This window comes from Salmo trutta, chromosome 24 (assembly GCF_901001165.1).
Source record: "Salmo trutta chromosome 24, fSalTru1.1, whole genome shotgun sequence".
NCBI lineage: Eukaryota > Metazoa > Chordata > Actinopteri > Salmoniformes > Salmonidae > Salmo > Salmo trutta.
In genome coordinates this window covers 48073986-48101777 of record NC_042980.1, presented here as the reverse complement: position 1 = coordinate 48101777, position 27792 = coordinate 48073986, and the positions used below count along the sequence as shown (strand labels likewise).

The 27792-nt window shown below is 40.4% G+C and overlaps 1 protein-coding gene across 1 annotated transcript in view; it reads right to left on the bottom strand.

Moving 5' to 3' along the window:
* Nucleotides 1-27792, bottom strand: part of LOC115161409 (receptor-type tyrosine-protein phosphatase-like N) — a gene marked incomplete in the record, with an annotated part of 90204 nt that overhangs the window by 9031 nt on the left and 53381 nt on the right. Inside the window, 5 exon segments of the mRNA XM_029712374.1 lie at nucleotides 19521-19585; nucleotides 23497-23576; nucleotides 23701-23787; nucleotides 25823-26121; nucleotides 26896-26921. Of these exon segments, the coding sequence (XP_029568234.1) occupies nucleotides 19521-19585; nucleotides 23497-23576; nucleotides 23701-23787; nucleotides 25823-26121; nucleotides 26896-26921 (557 nt within the window).

Sequence of the window (27792 nt, the reverse complement as noted above, 5' to 3'; positions counted from 1 at the left end):
AACTACATTATAACTAGAACTATACTGAACTATAATATAAACTAGAACTATACTGAACTATAATATAAACTAGAACTATACTGAACTATAATATAAACTAGAACTATACTGAACTATAATATAAACTAGAACTATACTGAACTATATTATAAACTAGAACTATACTGAACTATATTATAAACTAGAACTATACTGAACTATACTGAACTATAATATAAACTAGAACTATACTGAACTATAATATAAACTAGAACTATACTGAACTATATTATAAACTAGAACTATACTGAACTATATTATAAACTAGAACTATACTGAACTATATTATAAACTAGAACTATACTGAACTATATTATAAACTAGAACTATACTGAACTATACTGAACTATAATAAACTAGAACTATACTGAACTATACTGAAACTTATATAAACTAGAACTATACTGAACTATATTATAAACTAGAACTATACTGATCTATAATATAAACTAGAACTATACTGAACTATACTGAACTATAATATAAACTAGAACTATACTGAACTATAATATAAACTAGAACTATACTGAACTATAATATAAACTAGAACTATACTGAACTATAATATAAACTAGAACTATACTGAACTATAATATAAACTAGAACTATACTGAACTATAATATAAACTAGAACTATACTGAACTACACTGAACTATAATATAAACTAGAACTATACTGAACTATATGAACTATACTGAACTATACTGAACTATATTATAAACTAGAACTATACTGAACTATATTATAAACTAGAACTATACTGAACTATACTGAACTATATTATAAACTAGAACTATACTGAACTATATTATAAACTAGAACTATACTGAACTATAATATAAACTAGAACTATACTGAACTATAATATAAACTAGAACTATACTGAACTATAATATAAACTAGAACTATACTGAACTATACTGAACTATACTGAACTATACTGAACTATATTATAAACTAGAACTATACTGAATATTATAAACTAGAACTATACTGAACTATACTGAACTATAATATAAACTAGAACTATACTGAACTATATTATAAACTAGAACTATACTGAACTATACTGAACTATAATATAAACTAGAACTATACTGAACTATATTATAAACTAGAACTATACTGAACTATACTGAACTATAATATAAACTAGAACTATACTGAACTATACTGAACTATATTATAAACTAGAACTATACTGAACTATACTGAACTATAATATAAACTAGAACTATACTGAACTATAATATAAACTAGAACTATACTGAACTATAATATAAACTAGAACTATACTGAACTATATTATAAACTAGAACTATACTGAACTACACTGAACTATAATATAAACTAGAACTATACTGAACTATAATATAAACTAGAACTATACTGAACTATAATATAAACTAGAAATATTCTGATCTATAATATAAACTAGAACTATATTGAACTATACTTAACTATAATATAAACTAGAACTATACTGAACTATACTGAACTATAATATAAACTAGAACTATACTGAACTATACTGAACTATAATATAAACTAGAACTATACTGAACTATACTGAACTATAATATAAACTAGAACTATACTGAACTATACTGAACTATATTATAAACTAGAACTATACTGATCTATAATATAAACTAGATACTGAACTAGAACTTACACTATACTGAACTATATTATAAAACTAGAACTATACTGAACTATATTATAAACTAGAACTATACTGAACTATAATATAAACTAGAACTATACTGAACTATATTATAAACTAGAACTATACTGAACTATACTGAACTATATTATAAACTAGAACTATACTGAACTATACTGAACTATAATATAAACTAGAACTATACTGAACTATATTATAAACTAGAACTATACTGAAATATACTGAACTACAATATAAATTAGAACTATACTGAACTATACTGAACTATATTATAAACTAGAACTATACTGAACTATAATATAAACTAGAAACTATACTGAACTATAATATAAACTAGAACTATACTGAACCATAATATAAACTACAACTATACTGAACTATAATATAAACTAGAACTATACTGAACTATACTGAACTATATTATAAACTAGAACTATACTGAACTACACTGAACTATAATATAAACTAGAACTATACTGAACTATAATATAAACTAGAACTATACTGAACTATACTGAACTATAATATAAACTAGAACTATACTGAACTATACTGAACTATAATATAAACTAGAACTATACTGAACTATACTGAACTATAATATAAACTAGAACTATACTGAACTATACTGAACTATAATATAAACTAGAACTATACTGAACTATATTATAAACTAGAACTATACTGAACTATACTGAACTACAATATAAATTAGAACTATACTGAACTATACTGAACTATATTATAAACTAGAACTATACTGAACTATAATATAAACTAGAACTATACTGAACTATAATATAAACTAGAACTATACTGAACCATAATATAAACTACAACTATACTCGATACTATAACTATATAACTAGAACTATACTGAACTATACTGAACTATATTATAAACTAGAACTATACTGAACTACACTGAACTATAATATAAACTAGAACTATACTGAACTATAATATAAACTAGAACTATACTGAACTATACTGAACTATAATATAAACTAGAACTATACTGAACTATACTGAACTATAATATAAACTAGAACTATACTGAACTATACTGAACTATAATATAAACTAGAACTATACTGAACTATACTGACTATATATAAACTAGAACTATACTGAACTATATTTATACTGAACTATAGAACTATACTGAACTATATTATAAACTAGAACTATACTGAACTATACTGAACTATATTATAAACTAGAACTATACTGAACTATACTGAACTATATTATAAACTAGAACTATACTGAACTACAATATAAACTAGAACTATACTGAACTATACTGAACCATAATATAAACTACAACTATACTGAACTATATTATAAACTAGAACTATACTGAACTATACTGAACTATATTATAAACTAGAACTATACTGAACTATAATATAAACTAGAACTATACTGAACTATACTGAACTATATTATAAACTAGAACTATACTGAACTATAATATAAACTAGAACTATACTGAACTATAATATAAACTAGAACTATACTGAACTATACTGAACTATAATATAAACTAGAACTATACTGAACTATAATATAAACTAGAACTATACTGAACTATACTGAACTATAATATAAACTAGAACTATACTGAACTATATTATAAACTAGAACTATACTGAACTATATTATAAACTAGAACTATACTGAACTATACTGAACTATAATATAAACTAGAACTATACTGAACTATAATATAAACTAGAACTATACTGAACTTATTTAAACTAAACTATACTGATCTATAATATAACTAGAACTATAACTAGAACTATACTGAACTATATTATAAACTAGAACTATACTGAACTATAATATAAACTAGAACTATACTGAACTATATTATAAACTAGAACTATACTGAACTATAATATAAACTAGAACTATACTGAACTATAATATAAACTAGAACTATACTGAACTATAATATAAACTAGAACTATACTGAACTACACTGAACTATAATAAACTAGAACTATACTGAACTATACTGAACTATAACTAGAACTATACTGAACTCTCTTATAAACTAGAATAACTATACTTGAACTATATTTAAACTAGAAACTATTACTGAACTATACTGAACTATATTATAAACTAGAAATACTGAACTAATTATAATCTAGAACTATACTGAACTATAATATAAACTAGCACTCTTATGAACCCTTATTAATATAAACTAGAACTATAACTGAACTATTAATATAAACTAGAACTATACTGAACTATGACTGAACCTATACGTGAACTTATATTATAAAACTAGAACTATAACTGAACTATATTATAAACTAGAACTATACTGAACTATTACTGAACTATAATATAAACTAGAACTCTACTGAACTATACTGAACTATAATATAAACTAGAACTCTACATGAACTATACTGAACTATTAATATAAACTAAACTATACTGAACTATATTATAAACTAGAACTATACTGAACTGATACTGAACTATAATATAAACTACGAACTATACTGAACTAACTGAACTATATTATAAACTAGAAACTATACTGAACTATACTGAACTATATTATAAACTAGAACTATACTGAACTATACTGAACTATAATATAAACTAGAACTATACTGAACTATAATATAAACTAGAACTATACTGAACTATAATATAAACTAGAACTATACTGAACTATAATATAAACTACAACTATACTGAACTATAATATTACAACTATCTGAACTACTGAATATATTAAACTAGACTATATGAACTATATTATAACTAGGAACTATACTGAACTATATTATAAACTAGAACTATACTGAACTATAATATAAACTAGAACTATACTGAACTATATTATAAACTAGAACTATACTGAACTATACTATAAACTAGAACTATACTGAACTATATTATAAACTAGAACTATACTGAACTATACTGAACTATAATATAAACTAGAACTATACTGAACTATATTATAAACTAGAACTATACTGAACTATAATATAAACTAGAAATATACTGAACTAATTATAAACTAGAACTATACTGAACATAATATAAACTAGAACTATACTGAACTATAATATAAACTAGAAAAAACTACTTAAAATATATCTGAACTATATATTAAACTAGAACTATACTGAACTATACTGAACTAATTATAAACTAGAACTATAATGAACAAATATAAACTAGAACTATAGAACTATACTGAACTATAATATACACTAGGACACTATATGAAACTATAATATAACCTAGAAATATACTGAACTATATTATAAACAGAATATACTGAACTATACTGAACTATATTATAAAACTAGAATATCTGCACATATTATAAAACAGAAAACTATACTGAACTATATATAAAACTAAGAACATACTGTGAACTATATATAAAAACTAGAAATATTATGATACTATACTGAACTATAATATAAACTAGAACTATACTGAACTATACTGAACTATATTATAAACTAGAACTATACTGAACTATACTGAACTATAATATTAAGGTGAGAAGACACCTCTTATTGCTGTTGATTTGTCACTCCTCTCTCTACACCGCTCAGAGAAAGAGATAATTTTTATTTAACTGGGCAAGTCAGATAAGAATAAATTATTATTGACAATGATGGCCTACTGGGGAACAGTAGGTTAACCGCCTTGTTCATGAGCAGAACGACAGATTTTTACCTTGTCAGCTCAGGGATTTGATCCAGCAACCTTTTGGTTACTGGTCCAACACTCTAACCACTAGGCTACCTGCCTCCTCTAACCACTAGGCTACCTGCCTCCTCTAACCACTAGGCTACCTGCCTCCTCTAACCACTAGGCTACCTGCCTCCTCTAACCACTAGGCTACCTGCCTCCTCTAACCACTAGGCTACCTGCCTCCTCTAACCACTAGGCTACCTGCCTCCTCTAACCACTAGGCTACCTGCCTCCTCTAACCACTAGGCTACCTGCCCCTCTAACCACTAGGCTACCTGCCTCCTCTAACCACTAGGCTACCTGCCTCCTCTAACCACTAGGCTACCTGCCTCCTCTAACCACTAGGCTACCTGCCTCCTCTAACCACTAGGCTACCTGCCTCCTCTAACCACTAGGCTACCTGCCCCTCTAACCACTAGGCTACCTGCCCCTCTAACCACTAGGCTACCTGCCTCCTCTAACCACTAGGCTACCTGCCTCCTCTAACCACTAGGCTACCTGCCTCCTCTAACCACTAGGCTACCTGCCTCCTCTAACCACTAGGCTACCTGCACCTCTAACCACTAGGCTACCTGCCCCTCTAACCACTAGGCTACCTGCCTCTCTAACCACTAGGCTACCTGCCCCTCTAACCACTAGGCTACCTGCCGCCCTGACACTCTAACCACTAGGCTACCTGCCTCCTCTAACCACTAGGCTACCTGCCCCTCTAACCACTAGGCTACCTGCCGCCCCTACACTCTAACCACTAGGCTACCTGCCTCCTCTAACCACTAGGCTACCTGCCCCTCTAACCACTAGGCTACCTGCCACCCTTAAGGCTAGGGGGAGAGAGAAGGGAGAGAGAGAGAGAAGAGCGAATGTGAAAGGGAGGGAGAGAGATCAGCGCCACAGGTAACTTCCACAAAACTGTGAACAATCTGAGAGACAAGGAAAAAGGAACATAAAATTCGACATACAATTAGGATCTGGCTAAAAATACTTGAATCAGTTATAGAACCCATTGCCCTTTATGGTTGTGAGGTCTGGGGTCCGCTCACCAACCAAAAATTTACAAATTGGGACAAACACCAAATTGAGACTCTGTTTGCAGAATTATCCTCTGTGTACAACGGAAAGCTTTGAATATGTACAGACTCAGTGAGCATAGCCTTGCTATTGAGAAAGGCCGCCATAGGCAGACATGGCTCTCAAGAGAAGACAGGCTATGTGCAACACTGCCCACAGAATGAGTTGGAAACTGAGCTGCACTTCCTAACCTCCTGCCAAATATAGATATATTTTTAAACTAGGTAAGTCAGTTATGAACAAATTCTTATTTTCAATGACAGCCTAGAAACAGTGGGTTAACTTCCTTGTTCAGGGGCAGAACAACAGATGTTTACCTTGTCAGCTCGGGGATTTGATTTAGCAACCTTTCATTTACTAGTCCAACGCTCTAACAACTAGGCTACCTGCCTCCTCTACACTCTAACCACTAGGCTACCTGCATCCTCTACACTCTAACCACTAGACTACCTGCCGCCCCTACACTCTAACCACTAGGCTACCTGCCTCCTCTACACTCTAACCACTAGGCTACCTGCCTCCTCTACACTCTAACCACTAGGCTACCTGCCTCCTCTACACTCTAACCACTAGGCTACCTGCCTCCTCTACACTCTAACCACTAGGCTACCTGCCACCTCTACACTCTAACCACTAGACTACCTGCCGCCCCTACACTCTAACCACTAGACTACCTGCCGCCCCTACACTCTAACCACTAGGCTACCTGCCTCCTCTACACTCTAACCACTAGGCTACCTGCCTCCTCTACACTCTAACCACTAGGCTACCTGCCTCCTCTACACTCTAACCACTAGGCTACCTGCCTCCTCTACACTCTAACCACTAGGCTACCTGCCACCTCTACACTCTAACCACTAGACTACCTGCCGCCCCTACACTCTAACCACTAGACTACCTGCCACCCCTACACTCTAACCACTAGACTACCCTGCCGCCTCTACACTCTAACCACTAGACTACCTGCCGCCCCTACACTCTAACCACTAGGCTACCTGCCGCCCCTACACTCTAACCACTAGGCTACCTGCCACCCCTACACTCTAACCACTAGACTGCCTGCCGCCCCTCCACTCTAACCACTAGACTACCTGCCCCCCCTACACTCTAACCACTAGGCTACCTGCCGCCCCTACACTCTAACCACTAGGCTACCTGCCCCCCCTACACTCTAACCACTAGGCTACCTGCCGCCCCTACAATCTAACCACTAGGCTACCTGCCGCCCCTACACTCTAACCACTAGGCTACCTGCCGCCCCTACACTCTAACCACTAGGCTACCTGCCCCCCCTGCACTCTAACCACTAGGCTACCTGCCGCCCCTACACTCTAACCACTAGGCTACCTGCCCCCCCTACACTCTAACCACTAGGCTACCTGCCGCCCCTACACTCTAACCACTAGGCTACCTGCCGCCCCTACACTCTAACCACTAGGCTACCTGCTGGTTACTGGCCCAACGCTCTAACCACTAGGCTACCTGCCACCCCATATATAATCATATTAGTGACACATATTGCCCTCAGGTTACACAAACCCACAAAGAATTCTAAAACAAACCCAATTTTGATAAACTCCCATATCTGTTGGGTGAAATACCACATTGCGCAATGACAGAAGCAAGATTTGTGACCTGTTGCCACAAGAAAAGGGCAACCAGTGAAGAACAAACACCATTGTAAACACAACCCATATTTATGTTTAATTACTTTCCCTTTTGTACTTGAACTATTTTCACATAATATGTGCAAACAGAAATGTCTTTATTCTTTTGAGAGTCTTTGTGAGTGAAATGTTTACTGTTATTTTTTTGTATTGTTTATTTGGTATTTTGGTAATTTACTAGGATCCCCATTAGCTGTTGCAAAAGCAGCAGCTACTCTTCCTGGGGTCCACACAGAACATGAAACATAATACAGAACATCATTAGACATGAAAACCTCAAGGACAGAACTAAAAAGGCACACATAGCCAACATATCAATACAGACACACAAACTAGGTCAAATAGGGGAGAGAGGCCTTGTGCCGTGAGGTGTTGCTTTAATTGTTTTTTTAAACCAAGTTTGCTGTTTATTTGAGCAATATGAGATGGAAGGAAGTTCCATACAATAAGGGCTCTATATAATACTGTACTCTTTGTTGAATTTGTTCTGGACCTGGGGACTGTGAAAAGACCCCTGGTGGCATGTCTGGTGGGGTAAGTGTGTGTCTCAGAGCTCTGTGTAACTTGACTATTCAAAACAATTTGGGATTTTCACTTTTGTTTATTATCTACTTCACTTGCTTTGGCAATGTAAACATATGTTTCCCATGCCAATAAAGCCCCTTAAATTGAAATTGAATTGAGAGAGAGAGAGAGATAGATAGAGAGAAAGATTAGGAAGAAAGAAAAGAGAGAGAGCAGAGCATGATACCACCCCCCCCCTGCCTGTTGAAGCTGCCATGGTGTCTGGCAGCCTCAGTGGGGGAGGACTGGGCCAGGCTTCTTCCATGGCAACAGAGAAATGCTCGGTGTAATGTGGAGAAGCGGCGCTCTGCTCACACTCTAGTGATCCAACCTACACCTCACTAACTAACTAACACCCTGGACATTCAACCCCAATCTCTCTCTCTCTCTCTCTCTCTCTCTCTCTCGTCCTCGGGGGGGGGGGGGGGGGGGGGGCATGAATAGACTGGGGGACAGGGGGCGGAAATGGCACCCTATTCCCTATATAGTGCACTACTTTAGACCAGAGCCCTATTCCCTATATAGTGCACTACTTTAGACCAGAGCCCTATTCCCTATATAGTGCACTACTTTAGACCAGAGCCCTATTCCCTATATAGTGGCACTACTATAGACCAGAGCCCTATTCCCTATGTAGTACACTACTATAGACCAGAGCCCTATTCCCTATGTAGTACACTACTATAGACCAGAGCCCTATTCCCTATATAGTGGTACTACTATAGACCAGAGCCCTATTCCCTATATAGTGCACTACTATAGACCAGAGCCCTATTCCCTATATAGTGCACTACTTTAGACCAGAGCCCTATTCCCTATGTAGTGCACTACTATAGACCAGAGCCCTATTCCCTATATAGTGGTACTACTATAGACCAGAGCCCTATTCCCTATATAGTGCACTACTTTAGACCAGAGCCCTATTCCCTATATAGTGCACTACTTTAGACCAGAGCCCTATTCCCTATATAGTGTACTACTATAGACCAGAGCCCTATTCCCTATATAGTGCACTACTTTTGACCAGAGCCCTATTCCCTATATAGTGCACTACTTTAGACCAGAGCCCTATTCCCTATATAGTGCACTACTTTTGACCAGAGCCCTATGGGAATAGGTTGCCATTTGGGACACAGCAGGAGAAGGACAGGTCTTTAGACTGAGGCAGAGGAGCTGGCAAGAAAAATTAGCTGGTTGTGGACAAGAGGACAAAGGACCCCAGGACCAGACTGGAACAGGCTGACACACAGTTTGGGGGTGTTAGGAGAGGTAGGGGTTAAGAGTTGTAGAGGTGGGGTAAGGTCCTGGGAGGTAGGGGTTAGGAGTTGTAGAGGTGGGGTAAGGTCCTGGGAGGTAGGGGTTAAGAGTTGTAGAGATGGGGTAAGGTCCTGGGAGGTAGGGGTTAGGAGTTGTAGAGGTGGGGTAAGGTCCTGGGGGGTAGGGGTTAGGAGTTATAGAGATGGGGTAAGGTCCTGGGAGGTAGGGGTTAAGAGTTGTTGAGGCCAGGGAGAGATTGGATAAGGTCCTGGGGGGTAGGGGTTAAGAGTTGTAGAGGCCAGGGAGAGATTGGATAAGGTCCTGGGGGGTAGGGGTTAAGAGTTGTAGAGGCCAGGGAGAGATTGGATAAGGTCCTGGGGGGTAGGGGTTAAGAGTTGTAGAGGCCAGGGAGAGATTGGGTAAGGTCCTGGGGGGTAGGGGTTAAGAGTTGTAGAACCCAGGGAGAGATTGGGTAAGGTCCTGGGGGCTAGGGGTTAAGAGTTGTAGAGGCCAGGGAGAGATTGGGTAAGGTCCTGGGTGGTAGGGGTTAAGAGTTGTAGAGGCCAGGGAGAGATTGGGTAAGGTCCTGGGGGGTGGGAGTTAAGAGTTGTAGAGGTGGGGTAAGGTCCTGGGAGGTAGGGGTTAAGAGTTATAGAGATGGGATAAGGTCCTGGGAGGTAGGGGTTAAGAGTTGTAGAGATGGGGTAAGGTCCTGGGGGGTAGGGGTTAAGAGTTGTAGAGGCCAGGGAGAGATTGGGAAAGGTCCTGCGAGGGGCATTGAATATAAGGAACACATTACTGATGTCTGACCCCACTAAACACAGTCAGCAACATCGCAGTATAAAACAAGTAACAAGGTTACAAAACACCAAATAACAAAAAACAGCCATCCCTTCTAGAGACAGTTAAAGAGATGCAGGGTCCCAGGACCGCCCCCCCCCCCCCTTTATCACCTCTTCAACCCCTGACCCCTGACCCTTGACCTCTAACCTTTACCTTTACCCTCCCCACTCAGTCAGCCACAGATAATCCCTGTCTACATCGCTGCAGCCGACGCAAGCAGAACCGCTGACAATAACAGGATCACAGTAATAATGCTGGAATGGTAATAAAACAATTGATTACGATCAATATATTCTTAGAAAGTAAAACTGACTCATTGTTGAGGAACGATTAGCTGTTATCTGCAGGGCCAGTAACGGAGACAGACACGTTACATCATCACCTCTTTCATCACGGTGCCAAAACTGACCCTGTAACCACAGCAACCCCCCTACCACCCCCACCCCCAGCTGGCACCTCTAGCTGAGGGAGAGCAGAGAGAGCAAAGAGCACACTACATACTGTTTAAACCTTCTAAAGCAAAACTACTAAAAAAGGAGCGAAGTGTCGAGTAGAGAGATACAGTTGCCCCCTAAACATTATCTTCAGCCATCTCTTGCCCTTAAAACACCATATTTTGGTGTTATTGTCTTTGATTGTATTCAGCCTAGCTGATAATGTGGTATTTATTTTTATTGTTTCAATAAAATGAACAAAATAACTATAAAATAATGCATCAAACATAATTCATGTGTAGGCAATATCATTAGATGTATTGGTAGTATATTATGGCAGTGTGTAATTCACTAGCAGGCCTATTATATAAACATCACTAATTCACAAGCAGGCCTGTTATATAAACACCACTAATTCACCAGCAGGCCTATTATATAAACACCACTAATTCACCAGCAGGCCTATTATATAAACACCACTAATTCACCAGCAGGCCTATTATATAAACACCACTAATTCACCAGCAGGCCTATTATATAAACACCACTAATTCACTAGCAGGCCTATTATATAAACACCACTAATTCACTAGCAGGCCTATTATATAAACACCACTAATTCACCAGCAGGCCTATTATATAAACATAAACACCACTAATTCACCAGCAGGCCTATTATATAAACATAAACACCACTAATTCACCAGCAGGCCTATTATATAAACATTACTAATCCACTAGCAGGGCTATTATAGAAACACCACTAATTCACTAGCAGGCCTATTATATAAACATCACTAATTCACCAGCAGGCCTATTATATAAACACCACTAATTCACTAGCAGGGCTATTATATAAACACCACTAATTCACCAGCAGGCCTATTATATAAACATAAACATCACTAATTCACTAGCAGGCCTATTATATAAACATCACTATTTCACTAGCAGGCCTCTTATATAAACATAAACACCACTAATTCACTAGCAGGCCTATTATATAAACACCACTAATTCACTAGCAGGCCTATTATATAAACATTACTAATTCACTAGCAGGGCTATTATATAAACATCACTAATTCACTAGCAGGTCTATTATATAAACATCACTAATTCACTAGCAGGCCTATTATACAAACACCACTAATTCACCAGCAGGCCTATTATATAAACATTACTAATTCACTAGCAGGTCTATTATATAAACACCACTAATTCACCAGCAGGCCTATTATACAAACACCACTAATTCACCAGCAGGCCTATTATATAAACATCACTAATTCACCAGCAGGCCTATTATATAAACATAAACACCACTAATTCACCAGCAGGCCTATTATATAAACATTACTAATCCACTAGCAGGCCTATTATATAAACACCACTAATTCACTAGCAGGCCTATTATATAAGCACCACTAATTCACCAGTAGGCCTATTATATAAACATCACTAATTCACCAGCAGGCCTATTATATAAACACCACTAATTCACTAGCAGGCCTATTATATAAACATCACTAATTCACCAGCAGGCCTATTATATTAACACCACTAATTCACTAGCAGGCCTATTATATAAACATAAACATCACTAATTCACAAGCAGGCCTAATATATAAACACCACTAATTCACTAGCAGGCCTATTATATAAACATTACTAATCCACTAGCAGGCCTATTATATAAACATCACTAATTCACTAGCAGGACTATTATATAAACATAAACACCACTAATTCACTAGCAGGCCTATTATTTAAACACCACTAATTCACTAGCAGGCCTATTATATAAACAACACTAATTCACTAGCAGGGCTATTATATAAATGCGTTCCGGTTATTCTGTAACTAGAAAGCAATTAATTCAAGTTGTTCCTTTTGATCAACTTAATGCATTCATAACAACAATCACTTAGTTATGCATTTTAATTGGAAATTACCTGTAGCAGGCCTAGGTTGAAATTATGCAGGTGTATTCATGAATAGGCTTTAAATATTGGGAAATTAATTATTATTATTATCATTGTCATAATACGATTAATTTCAGGCCATGTTATTAGTAGTTCTCTATGTTCTCTCTATCTCTATGTGTTCATAGAAACGTCTTCTCTTTTTTGATAGCCTACATTGCTTTTATTAATTTATTTTGCTGGAAAATAATATGCTGTTTCTGCTAGCGTTTCCTTATGATACGAGCAATGAGGCCCAAAACGTTTGTTTTTGTTGTTTTTACCAAAATAATTGATCTAAAGTAGTCCTGAAAGAAGCTGATCTTGTATCTTCCGATATAAAGCCTAGTTCTGAGTGGGTAGTCTACGCAATATAATATTTTGCCCAAATTACATACTCCATTAAGTTGTTTACCGTTAAACTTGAATCATACAGCCCACTTCATTTTCACTAAATATATATCTAGAGACTAAGAATAACACTCACCACAATCCATCCTACATTTCAACACCAGGGCTGTTTTCCACCCGGATCAACCGCTGCATCTCTCCTGAATCAGATACGGCTAATGTGGACCGTAAAAACATTACAGGAGCTCTTTCTCTTTCTTCCACTCATGATGCATGACCCAATATCACATTTAAGTTCCGACAAGCCCTGATATCACTAATAATACCCTTGAAAATAGCCATTTGAAAAGCATTGGGATTTCTGTAAAGGATTCTAGAAACTTGTAGCAAGTAGCCTAGGTCTACATGCAAGCAAAGAGGAGGGAAAGGTAGCCCAAAGAAGTGAAATGCTGTGAAATGAAAAAGAGAAAGGAAATGGAATAAATAAAAAATGCGCTTCTCCTTCTCTCCCTCTCTCCCTCTCCGCGCTCTCCAGGGATACAATGCAAGGCCTCTAGCTCTCCTTCAAACTCCATTCAACCAGACGCCGCCACTTGTCACTTCAAAAAGGCACAGCTCCACATGTTGCTTTTGGGATGGGGAGAGTAACGGAGGTGGGGGGCGGGTCGGGTTTGGTTTGATGTCTTGGACAGGATAGGCAGTCTGTGGGAGAGAACAGAGCAGCAGCAGGGGCAGACTGGGACAAGAATTTGGCCCTGGCATTTTATCCACACCAGCCCACATCACAGCGCGCACCGTCAACTCTTAAAGGGGATGGAAACACTATCAACTCTTAAAGGGGAATGGCAACACTTTAGGAAGTAAATCTAAACAAAGAGATGTATTCAATCCACTAATACTAAACATGTGCATTTAACACAAAAACATCTCTATATTTAGTATTTTGATTGTCAAAAATGTTTATTTGAGCTTTGGTCAGCTCCATTTTAAATTGCCATAGTAACGACTGATGCCAGTGCGTCACTGGCAGGAATCAACAAATTGTCTGTGGTATCGAAGAGAGTGAGGTTAGGGGAGGACAAGGAAGATGGCAACAACAAGTAGTAACTCAAACATGAACTGTATAGCTCCAGGCTAGATGAATTGGCTCCAAAAAAAATCCCTCGGTAAACTACCGTCGGCTGCCCAAGGACCTACAACTTTTGAAGAAGTGGCTCCATGTTCTGAAGAGAAAGGATCTGCAGACAGCATTTCGCTGAGGTAGACTTCGCGATGAAGGGTACTTTCGATGTTATGGTGTAGGGGATACCGACCGACCATCATCAACATCACTGACTTCGGAGTCAATTAAAAGTGACTGAACGGAGGAGGCGGCTGCGAGTCAATGTACTGGAGCCTGAGGTAACGTTAACTTCTTTGGGAAAGGGGGGCAGTATTGAGTAGCTTGGATGACTGACGTGCCCAGAGTAAACTGCCTGCTACTCGGGCCCAAAAGCTAGAATATGCATATAATTAGATTTGGATAGAAAACACTCTGAAGTTTCTAAAATTGTTTGAATGATGTCTGTGAGTATAACAGAACTCATATGGCAGGCAAAAACCAGAGAAAAAATCCAACCAGGAAGTGGGAAATCTGAGGTTTGTATTTTCAAGTGATTGCCTATCCAATATACAGTGTCTGTGGGGTCATATTGCACTTCCTAAGGCTTCCCCTAGATGTCAACAGTCTTTAGAACCTTGTTTCAGGCTTCTACTGTGAATGGGGAGAGAATGAGAGCTGATTGTATCAGGTGTCTGGCAGTAGGCCATGAGCTCAGTCTCGCGCACAGCCGTGAGCGCAAGCCACATTCCCTTTCCTTTCTGAAGACAAAGGAATTGTCCGGTAGGTATATTATGGAAGATTTATGATAAAAACATCCTAAAGATTGATTCTATACATCGTTTGACATGTTTCTACAAACTGTAATGGAACTATTTTGACTTTTCGTCTTGACTAAACACGAGCGCTTTGTGAATTTGGAATGCTGGACTAAACGCGCAAACAAAATGGAGGTATTTGGACATAAATATGGACTTTATCGAACAAAACAAACATTTATTGTGGAACTGGGATTCCTGGGAGTGCATTCTGATGAAGATCATCAAAGGTAAGTGAATATTTATAATGCTATTTCTGACTTCTGTTGACTCCACAACATGGCGGGTATCTGTATGGCTTGTTTTGGTGTCTGAGCTAGGTACTCAGATTATGGCATGGTGTGCTTTTGCCGTAAAGCTTTTTTGAAATCTGACACAGTGTATCTTTAATTCTATGTAAAACACTTGTATCTTACATCAACGTTTATGATGAGTGGATAAGAGCGTCTGCTAAATGACTAAAATGTAAAATGAGAAGACGTCCACCGAGACCCTCACTAAAGAGCTCGGGGCCCAGATAGATTGCGCTCATGACCATACAACTGAGTCCTTGATACTGAGTCCCCAATACGCCACAGATGGAGAGAGAGATCAGTGGAGACCATAACTCGCTGTATGAACCTAACAGCTCAGAATCACAATCATCACAGTGCGAGCCAAGATATACTTATCGATCACTTTAGGGGAGCGGAATGGTGAATGAAGAAGGAGCAGGCCATTCAACAGCCAATTCAAAGATACACCCCCATCCATAAAGGGAATCGGAGTAGAATCGTTTTCCCACAGATTTATTCTGACCCGTTTCAACGAATGTGCTACCTTGTCCCAGTCCTGCTGTTTCGACTCTCTCTCTACCGCACCTGCTGTCTCAACCTATGAATGCTCAGCTATGAAAAGTCAACTGACATTTGCTCCTGAGGTGTTGAATTGTTGCACCTTCTATAACCACTGTGGTTATTATTTTGATGTAAAAAGGGCTTACGTAAAATATATTTGATTGCTGGAGATTTTTTTTTTAACTAGGCAAGTCAGTCAAGAACAAATTCTTATTTACAATGACAGCCTAGGAACAGTGGCTTAACTGCCTTGTTCAGGGGCAGAACAACATATTTTTACCTTTTCAGCTCGGGGATTTGAACTTGCAACCTTGCGGTTACTAGTCCTACGCTCTAACCACTAGGCTACGCTGCAGCCCTGTTGGTTTGTTTTCAGTAACTGTCTGAGTGATGGGACATTTATATAGTATCTGTAACATATTTTGGTGTGTAATTTAATCTGCATTTTTAACTTCTTAAAGTCTTAATCAGCAGTAGAAACAATAACAAAGTGTCTCCCTGCTCCTCTTTGGGTAAGAAGCTGAGGGATTTGGGGCTGGAGACATGTAACCACTCTCAGATTAATAGACAGAGCTATAGATGCAAGAAATGACCATCCATGATATCAAAATTGTAATCCTGTTTCTATGATCTGTTTCCACTACCATGTACCCAGTTCGCTTTGGATAAAGACTTCTGCTGAATGGCATATATTATTAAAGTCTACTTTGAATCTGGCAACGAGATGCTTAGTGTAGTTACCATTCCTTTCCACTAGATGGCAGCCAAAGCTAGTTGAAGTCATTACTCTGCCAACTAGCAGTCCAGTGTAGTTACCATTCCTTTCCACTAGATGACAGCCAAAGCTAGTTGAAGTCATTACTCTGCCAACTAGCTGCCCAGTGTAGTTACCATTCCTCTCCACTAGATGGCAGCCAAAGCTAGTTGAAGTCACTAGTCTGCCAACTAGCAGTCCAGTGTAGTTACCATTCCTCTCCACTAGATGGCAGCCAAAGCTAGTTGAAGTCACTAGTCTGCCAACTAGCAGTCCAGTGTAGTTACCATTCCTCTCCACTAGATGGCAGCCAAAGCTAGTTGAATTCATTACTCTGCCAACTAGCTGCCCAGTGTAGTTACCATTCCTCTCCACTAGATGGCAGCCAAAGCTAGTTGAAGTCACTACTCTGCCAACTAGCAGTCCAGTGTAGTTACCATTCCTCTCCACTAGATGGCAGCCAAAGCTAGTTGAAGTCATTACTCTGCCAACTAGCAGTCCAGTGTAGTTACCATTCCTTTCCACTAGATGGCAGCCAAAGCTAGTTGAAGTCACTACTCTGCCAACTAGCAGCCCAGTGTAGTTACCATTCCTTTCCACTAGATGGCAGCCAAAGCTAGTTGAAGTCACTAGTCTGCCAACTAGCAGTCCAGTGTAGTTACCATTCCTCTCCACTAGATGGCAGCCAAAGCTAGTTGAAGTCATTACTCTGCCAACTAGCTGCCCATTGTAGTTACCATTCCTTTCCACTAGATGGCAGCCAAAGCTAGTTGAAGTCACTAGTCTGCCAACTAGCAGTCCAGTGTAGTTACCATTCCTTTCCACTAGATGGCAGCCAAAGCTAGTTGGTCATTACTCTGCCAACTAGCAGTCCAGTGTAGTTACCATTCCTTTCCACTAGATGGCAGCCAAAGCTAGTTGAAGTCACTACTCTGCCAACTAGCAGTCCAGTGTAGTTACCATTCCTCTCCACTAGATGACAGCCAAAGCTAGTTGAAGTCATTACTCTGCCAACTAGCAGTCCAGTGTAGTTACCATTCCTCTCCACTAGATGGCAGCCAAAGCTAGTTGAAGTCATTACTCTGCCAACTAGCAGTCCAGTGTAGTTACCATTCCTCTCCACTAGATGGCAGCCAAAGCTAGTTGAAGTCATTAGTCTGCCAACTAGCTGCCCAGTGTAGTTACCATTCCTTTCCACTAGATGGCAGCCGAAGCTAGTTGAAGTCACTAGTCTAGCGACAGGGACACAGGGTTAGTGCTCACTGAAAGTAGTTTGATCTTCAAAGCAAGTTAATCTGGTTACGCTTGAACCTGTTGTTATAGTGGACAAGCTAACTAGTAGTATTTTTACATAACGGTATTAGGTCTATGTCTTAGACTTAGATTTACTAAACGAACTGGTTTTATTCAAACTTTTATTTTACGGGAGGGATCTTAAACCATTCCACCATACAGAATCTGTCCAGATCCTTGATATCTTTCATCTGTGATTATGGACTGGCCCTCTTCAATTCCAACCACGGGTTTTCAATTCGGGGGTTGAAGTCCAGAGACTTAGACGGCCATTGGAAAAAAAGTTGATTTTGTGGTCAATGAACCATTTCTTTGTGGATTTTGATATGTGCTTTATTGTCTTGCTGGGAAGATCCACTTGCTGTGTCAGCCTCCTGGCAGTGGCAGCCAGGTTTTAGGCTAAAATGTCCTGGTACTATGAGACTATTTGGCTTCCACAGCTCCTGGCACCTTTGTTAAGGTCAACGGCATCATGAACTTTACCCAGCACCAGGACAACTTTGCCAAAGAAACGGGTTGCCGTTGCCAGGATGCTGACACTTGGCTGCAAGTGGATCTTCCCAGCAAGACAATAAGCACATATCAATAAGCACATATAGTCTTCCCTGTAGCTCAGTTGGTAGAGCATGGTGTTTGCAACGCCAGGGTTGTGGGGTCGATTCCCACGGGGGGCCAGCACAGAATAAAAAAAATGTATGAAATGTATGCATTCACTACTGTAAATCGCTCTGGATAAGAGTGTCTGCTAAATAACTAAAATGTAAATGTATCAAAAATTGAATTCAGATAGAGAGAAGAGTGGGGGAGGAGAGAGAAGAGAGAGAGTAGGGTCTTCAAAAGAGAGACAGACACACAGAGAGATAGAGAGTCATGAGACTTGTCTCCAAGGCAGCTGGAGATGGCTCTGCGTCTAGCTAGATCAATACATATACATTTATCAAGGTTGTCCTGTATCTACTGTATTACTCAACTCCTTGCAGTGTAACCAACCCATGGAGAAAGAAAGAGAGTATAAAGGCAGAGAGAGTCACCCTCGTCTAAGTGTGCCCCCTCCAGAGAGGGGATGTAGAAGGGCTGAAGGAAGCTCCACTGTACCTCTCCCACACCAGTCTGCAGTATCTTCAACCCCGTCTCAGACTCCAGAAAGGACTTCTGAGATGCTGACAGAGACAAAAACACACACAAACCAAAAAACAGTTGTTATAATTCATGATTTTCAACACACTATTCTGTCTATGTCCCAAATGGTACACCCTTCCCTGTTTTAGTTCACCACTTTTAACCATGGGCCTCGACGTCAGCTCCTATGAACTCTGACCCTACGGAGAGTCAGAGTGAAAGGGATTGTGGGTTCTTCTCTGAAAATCATGGAAATGTTCACATAGACACTCATATCCTTCAACCACAGCCAGACGCCCTTTACATTCAGCTGGAGTACGGCCACAGCCACAGCCAGACGCCCTTTATATTCAGCTGGAGTACGGCCACAGCCAGACGTCCTTTACATTCAGCTGGAGTACGGCCACAGCCAGACGCCCTTTATATTCAGCTGGAGTACGGCCACAGCCAGACGTCCTTTACATTCAGCTGGAGTACGGCCACAGCCAGACGCCCTTTACATTCAGCTGGAGTACGGCCACAGCCAGACGCCCTTTACATTCAGCTGGAGTACGGCCACAGCCAGACGCCCTTTACATTCAGCTGGAGTACGGCCACAGCCAGACGCCCTTTATATTCAGCTGGAGTACGGCCACAGCCAGACGCCCTTTACATTCAGCTGGAGTACGGCCACAGCCAGACGCCCTTTATATTCAGCTGGAGTACGGCCACAGCCAGACGCCCTTTACATTCAGCTGGAGTACGGCCACAGCCAGACGCCCTTTATATTCAGCTGGAGTACGGCCACAGCCACAGCCAGACGTCCTTTACATTCAGCTGGAGTACGGCCACAGCCAGACGTCCTTTACATTCAGCTGGAGTACGGCCACAGCCAGACGTCCTTTACATTCAGCTGGAGTACGGCCACAGCCACAGCCAGACGCCCTTTACATTCAGCTGGAGTACGGCCACAGCCAGACGTCCTTTACATTCAGCTGGAGTACGGCCACAGCCAGACGTCCTTTACATTCAGCTGGAGTACGGCCACAGCCAGACGTCCTTTACATTCAGCTGGAGTACGGCCACAGCCAGACGTCCTTTACATTCAGCTGGAGTACGGCCACAGCCAGACGTCCTTTACATTCAGCTGGAGTACGGCCACAGCCAGACGCCCTTTATATTCAGCTGGAGTACGGCCACAGCCAGACGTCCTTAACATTCAGCTGGAGTACGGCCACAGCCAGACGTCCTTTACATTCAGCTGGAGTACGGCCACAGCCAGACGCCCTTTACATTCAGCTGGAGTACGGCCACAGCCAGACGTCCTTTATATTCAGCTGGAGTACGGCCACAGCCACAGCCAGACGTCCTTTACATTCAGCTGGAGTACGGCCACAGCCACAGCCAGACGCCCTTTACATTCAGCTGGAGTACGGCCACAGCCACAGCCAGACGCCCTTTACATTCAGCTGGAGTACGGCCACAGCCAGACGCCCTTTATATTCAGCTGGAGTACGGCCACAGCCAGACGCCCTTTATATTCAGCTGGAGTACGGCCACAGCCAGACGTCCTTTACATTCAGCTGGAGTACGGCCACAGCCAGACGCCCTTTATATTCAGCTGGAGTACGGCCACAGCCAGACGCCCTTTACATTCAGCTGGAGTACGGCCACAGCCAGACGTCCTTTACATTCAGCTGGAGTACGGCCACAGCCAGACGCCCTTTACATTCAGCTGGAGTACGGCCACAGCCAGACGTCCTTTATATTCAGCTGGAGTACGGCCACAGCCACAGCCAGACGTCCTTTACATTCAGCTGGAGTACGGCCACAGCCACAGCCAGACGTCCTTTACATTCAGCTGGAGTACGGCCACAGCCAGACGTCCTTTACATTCAGCTGGAGTACGGCCACAGCCACAGCCAGACGTCCTTTACATTCAGCTGGAGTACGGCCACAGCCAGACAAAAAAATCTGAATATAGTTTACAATTACATTTTAGTCATTTAGCAGACACTCTTATCCAGAGCAACTTACAGTAGTGAATGCATACGTTTCCATACATTTTTTCCCCATACTGGTCCCCCGTGGGAATCAAACCCACAACCCTGGCATTGCAAACACCATGCTCTACCAACTGAGCCACACGGGGAACATCTCTGGCAAGGGACATTTTATAGATAAAGGATTGGTCCTATGAGAAGTATATAGGACTACACGTTCACCAGTCTTATTAATAGATGGACACCGTTAGGCTGCGTCTCTGAGAACAACAGGTCTGACTGCTGAGAAAAATAATGGTTCTGTCTCTCTTTCCCTCTTATACAGAACTTTAAATCTGCCAGAGAGGCCTGTGCTGGGATTCAGGGCATGGTGTTAATATGGATGACAGAGAAAGGAGAGACAGACAGATTAAGACAGAGAGAGAGAGAGAGACAGAGAGAGAGACAGAGAGAGAGAGACAGAGAGAGAGAGAGAGAGAGAGACAGAGAGAGAGAGACACAGAGAGAGAGACACAGAGAGAGAGTGATAAAGACAGACAGATCGAGAGTGTAAGAGAACGAGAGAGAACGAGAGAGAGAGAGAGAGAGCGAGCAAGAGATTCAAATACAAATCTTAGAATCAAATATGAAAGAGAGAGAGAGAGATGAGAGGGTATAGATAAATAGTGAGCTAGCGAGGGAGAGAGAGAGATATACAAATCTTAGAATCAACTATTAAAGACTACCAGAACCCACTGGATTCTCCAATTACATTGAATGAACTACAGGACAAAATAAAAACCCTCCAACCCAAAAAGGCCTGTGGTGTTGATGGTATCCTCAATGAAATGATAAAATATACAGACAACAAATTCCAATTGGCTATACTTAAACTCTTTAACATCATCCTCAGCTCTGGCATCTTCCCCAATATTTGGAACCAAGGACTGATCACCCCAATCCACAAAAGTGGAGACAAATTTGACCCCAATAACTACCGTGGGATATGAGTCAACAGCAACCTTGGGAAAATCCTCTGCATTATCATTAACAGCAGACTCGTACATTTCCTCAGTGAAAACAATGTACTGAGCAAATGTCAAATTGGCTTTTTTACCAAACTACCGTACGACAGACCACGTATTCACCCTGCACGCCCTAACTGACAAATAAACAAAACAAAACAAAAGCAAAGTCTTCTCATGCTTTGTTGATTTCAAAAAAGCTTTTGACTCAATTTGAGGGGCTGCTATACAAATTGATGGAAAGTGGTGTTGGGGGAAAAACATACGACATTGTCAAATCCATGTACAGTATACAAACAAAAAGTGTGTGGTTAAAAAACACACTTATTTCTTTCCGCAGGGCTGTGGAGTGAGACAGGGATGAAGCTTGAGCCCCACCCTCTTCAACATATATATATATATATATATATCAACGAATTGGCGAGGGCACTAGAACAGTCTGCAGCACCCGGCCTCACCCTACTAGAATCTAAAGTCAAATGTCTACTGTTTGCTGATGATCTGGTGCTTCTGTCACCAACCAAGGAGGGCCTACAGCAGCACCTAGATCTTCTGCACAGATTCTGTCAGACCTGGGCCCTGACAGTAAATCTCAGTAAGACAAAAAACTATACATACCTCGGCCTAAACATCAGCACCACATGTAACTTCCACAAAGCTATGAACGATCTGAGAGACAAGGCAAGAAGGGCCTTCTACGCCATCAAAATGAACATAAAATTCAACATACCAGTTAGGATCTGGCTAAAAATACTTGAATCAGTTATAGAACCCATTGCCCTTTATGGTTGTGAGGTCTGGGGTCCGTTCACCAACCAAAAATTTACAAAATGGGACAAACTCTAAATTGAGACTCTGCATGCAGAATTATGCAAAAATATCCTCTGTGTACAATGTAGAACACCAAATAATGCTTGCAGAGCAGAATTAGGCAGATACTCGCTAAACAGAGAGAGAGGTTCTCACCAGCCTTCTCAGCCATATCCTCTGCACTCATGTTCTGAGGGTTCTGCCTGATCCTGAACGTCAAGGCAGGGCCCACCACACTGGAGGAACAAAATGAGTCGATTAGCTTACACACACACACACACACACCACGCACGCACGCACGCACGCACACACACACACGCACGCACACACACACACACACACACACACACAGTGCATTACCTGATGTTGATGAAGCTGCTGGTAGTCAGGTGGATCCTCTCTGCCAGTACGCCCAGTAGTTTCACCCCATTATACAGACTGAGAGGACTGGAGAACAATAACAACAACAACAACACACATTCAAAACACATTCATCAACGTGCATATGACCTTAGAGTCTAGACTCAAACATCACAGCATAAAACCTTAGAGACTCAAACATCACAGCATAAAACCTTAGAGACTCAACATCACAGCATAAAACCTTAGAGACTCAACATCACAGCATAAAACCCTAGAGACTCAACATCACAGCATAACACCCTAGAGACTCAACATCACAGCATAACACCCTAGAGACTCAACATCACAGCATAAAACCTTAGAGACTCAACATCACAGCATAAAACCCTAGAGACTCAACATCACAGCATAAAACCCTAGAGACTCAACATCACAGCATAAAACCTTAGAGACTCAACATCACAGCATAAAACCCTAGAGACTCAACATCACAGCATAAAACCCTAGAGACTCAACATCACAGCATAAAACCTTAGAGACTCAACATCACAGCATAAAACCTTAGAGACTCAACATCACAGCATAAAACCTTAGAGACTCAAACATCACAGCATAAAACCCTAGAGACTCAAACATCACAGCATAAAACCTTAGAGACTCAACATCACAGCATAAAACACTAGAGACTCAACATCACAGCATAAAACCCTAGAGACTCAACATCACAGCATAAAACCCTAGAGACTCAACATCACAGCATAAAACCTTAGAGACTCAACATCACAGCATAACACCCTAGAGACTCAACATCACAGCATAAAACCCTAGAGACTCAACATCACAGCATAAAACCCTAGAGACTCAACATCACAGCATAAAACCCTAGAGACTCAACATCACAGCATAAAACCCTAGAGACTCAACATCACAGCATAAAACCTTAGAGACTCAACATCACAGCATAAAACACTAGAGACTCAACATCACAGCATAAAACCTTAGAGACTCAACATCACAGCATAAAACCCTAGAGACTCAACATCACAGCATAAAACCCTAGAGACTCAACATCACAGCATAAAACCTTAGAGACTCAACATCACAGCATAAAACACTAGAGACTCAACATCACAGCATAAAACCTTAGAGACTCAACATCACAGCATAAAACCCTAGAGACTCAACATCACAGCATAAAACCCTAGAGACTCAACATCACAGCATAAAACCCTAGAGACTCAACATCACAGCATAACACCCTAGAGACTCAACATCACAGCATAAAACCCTAGAGACTCAACATCACAGCATAAAACCCTAGAGACTCAAACATCACAGCATAAAACCTTAGAGACTCAACATCACAGCATAAAACACTAGAGACTCAACATCACAGCATAAAACCCTAGAGACTCAACATCACAGCATAAAACCTTAGAGACTCAACATCACAGCATAAAACCCTAGAGACTCAACATCACAGCATAAAACCCTAGAGACTCAACATCACAGCATAAAACCCTAGAGACTCAAACATCACAGCATAAAACCTTAGAGACTCAACATCACAGCATAAAACACTAGAGACTCAACATCACAGCATAAAACCCTAGAGACTCAACATCACAGCATAAAACCTTAGAAACTCAACATCACAGCATAAAACCCTAGAGACTCAACATCACAGCATAAAACCCTAGAGACTCAACATCACAGCATAAAACCCTAGAGACTCAAACATCACAGCATAAAACCTTAGAGACTCAACATCACAGCATAAAACACTAGAGACTCAACATCACAGCATAAAACCCTAGAGACTCAACATCACAGCATAAAACCTTAGAGACTCAACATCACAGCATAAAACCCTAGAGACTCAACATCACAGCATAAAACCCTAGAGACTCAACATCACAGCATAAAACCCTAGAGACTCAACATCACAGCATAAAACCTTACCATCCGGCATTGACGAGCTAATGATACAAGGGACTCAGACATAGATACATTTAATGTAAGTCATATGCCATTTGTAACAGGATGACCCAGTCCAGCCTGTATTAGGTACTATGAGAGGTAAAACTAGATATTTACACAGTAAGTTACCAGAACTGACCTCTGGTTAGTGACGATGTATCCATACTCCTCCCTGGCGGCTGTTCCTCCCTCAGCAGCTGCTAGCCCTGCTGGGACACTGGAGCTTTTCACCTTTCCTTTCACATCCTCCACAGAGACAGAGGAGTCCTTGGCTGTCACGCTGCCCCCTAGAGGTGCTGTGAGGGGGGGACTAGTGGCAGCTGGGGCCAGGGTAGGGGCCACCTTGGGCCCTGGGGCAGAGGAGGGAGGGGGGACAAAGACGGGAGCTTTCTCTCCCTTGTTGGGCACTGTGTCACTGCTTTTAAGAACCTGCTGCATCTGTGTAGAGGAGGAGGAGGAGGAGGTGGAGGGAAGATGAAGAGGAGGACGATGAGGAAGAGGAGGAGGAGAAGGAAAAGGCAGAGGAAGAGGAGCAGGAGAAGGAAGAGGCAGAGGTGGAGGAGGAAGAAATGGGGGAGGAGGAAGATGAGGAAATGGAGAAGGAGGAGTGGGAGGAGGAGGACACATGAAGATAATGGTTCTACGGTCATTATGTTACAGTAAACAACATATTTTTGTCACATGACATTTGATGTACTTTATGTACTGGAAACACATATCTCCCTCACTAGCTTTAAGCACCAACTGTCAGAGCAGCTCACAGATCACTGCACCTGTACATAGCCCATCTATAATTTAGCCCAAACTACTACCTCTTCCCCTACTGTATTTATTTATTTTGCTCCTTTGCACCCCATTATTTATATTTCTACTTTGCACTTTCTTCTACTACAAATCTACCATTCCAGTGTTTTACTTGCTATATTGTATTTACTTTGCCACCATGGCCTTTTTGCCTTTACCTCCCTTATCTCACCTCATTTGCTCACATTGTATATAGACTTATTTTTCTACTGTATTATTGACTGTATGTTTGTTTTACCCCATGTGTAACTCTGTGTTGTTGTATGTTGTCGAACTGCTTTGCTTTATCTTGGCCAGGTCGCAATTGTAAATGAGAACTTGTTCTCAACTTGCCTACCTGGTTAAATAAAGGTGAAATATTTGTTTTTTTAAATGTACCGTATATACTCCTGTCTGATCTGAACATACCTTCTTTGGATCATCGGTAAGTGGATCTGAAAAACAAGAGAGAGCAATACAAAGAAGTTTTTTAGCAAGGCAGATGGAGTACAGGAAATGACTCATGTAATGTATTCATTATTCATTGGTATTAAATGACTAAGGGCCTTTCTGAGTGCAGACAGATACACCCTTTTCACACATATCGTGCCAAACCAAGATGTACTGAGCCTTGTGAGGCATCCCACCATAGTTTACATGAACTGTGTTGAAAAGGACTGCCCTGATATAACATCCTTGGCAGCTCGTGAGATTAGGATGGTCCAACAAGGTGAAAAGGGTAACAGTGTGCTGTAGTATGTGGGCACAGGTAATTTTGTATACCAACCTGGTATCAGAGCATTTTGTATTATTCTGTATGTAAATCGGAAGGCACTCCATTTGGTATGATATGTTACGTTTTTGTATGATTACATAAGACAGATGGTTACTTGAGGCAAAATCAAATAGAGGGTAGGGTGGTGGTTGGTCGGGGTGGATGGGTAACGTGAATGTCTAATAACCCAAAGGTTGCGAATTTGAATCTCATCACTTACAACTTTAACATTTGAGCTAATTAGCAACTTTAAACTACTTACAAGTTGTTAGCTACTTTGCAACTACTTAGCATGTTAGCTAACCTTTCCCCTAACCCTTTAAGATAACCCTTCCCCTAACCCTAACCTTAACCCTTTAAGATAACCCTTCCCCTAACCCTAACCTTAACCCTTCCCCTAACCCTTTAAGATAACCCTTCCCCTAACCCTAACCTTAACCCTTTAACCTAACTCCTAAACTTAATCGTAACCTTAACCCCTAGCCTAGCTAACGTTAGCAAGCTAGTTAACGTTAGCCACTTAGCTAGAATTCGTAGCATAGCAAACATTT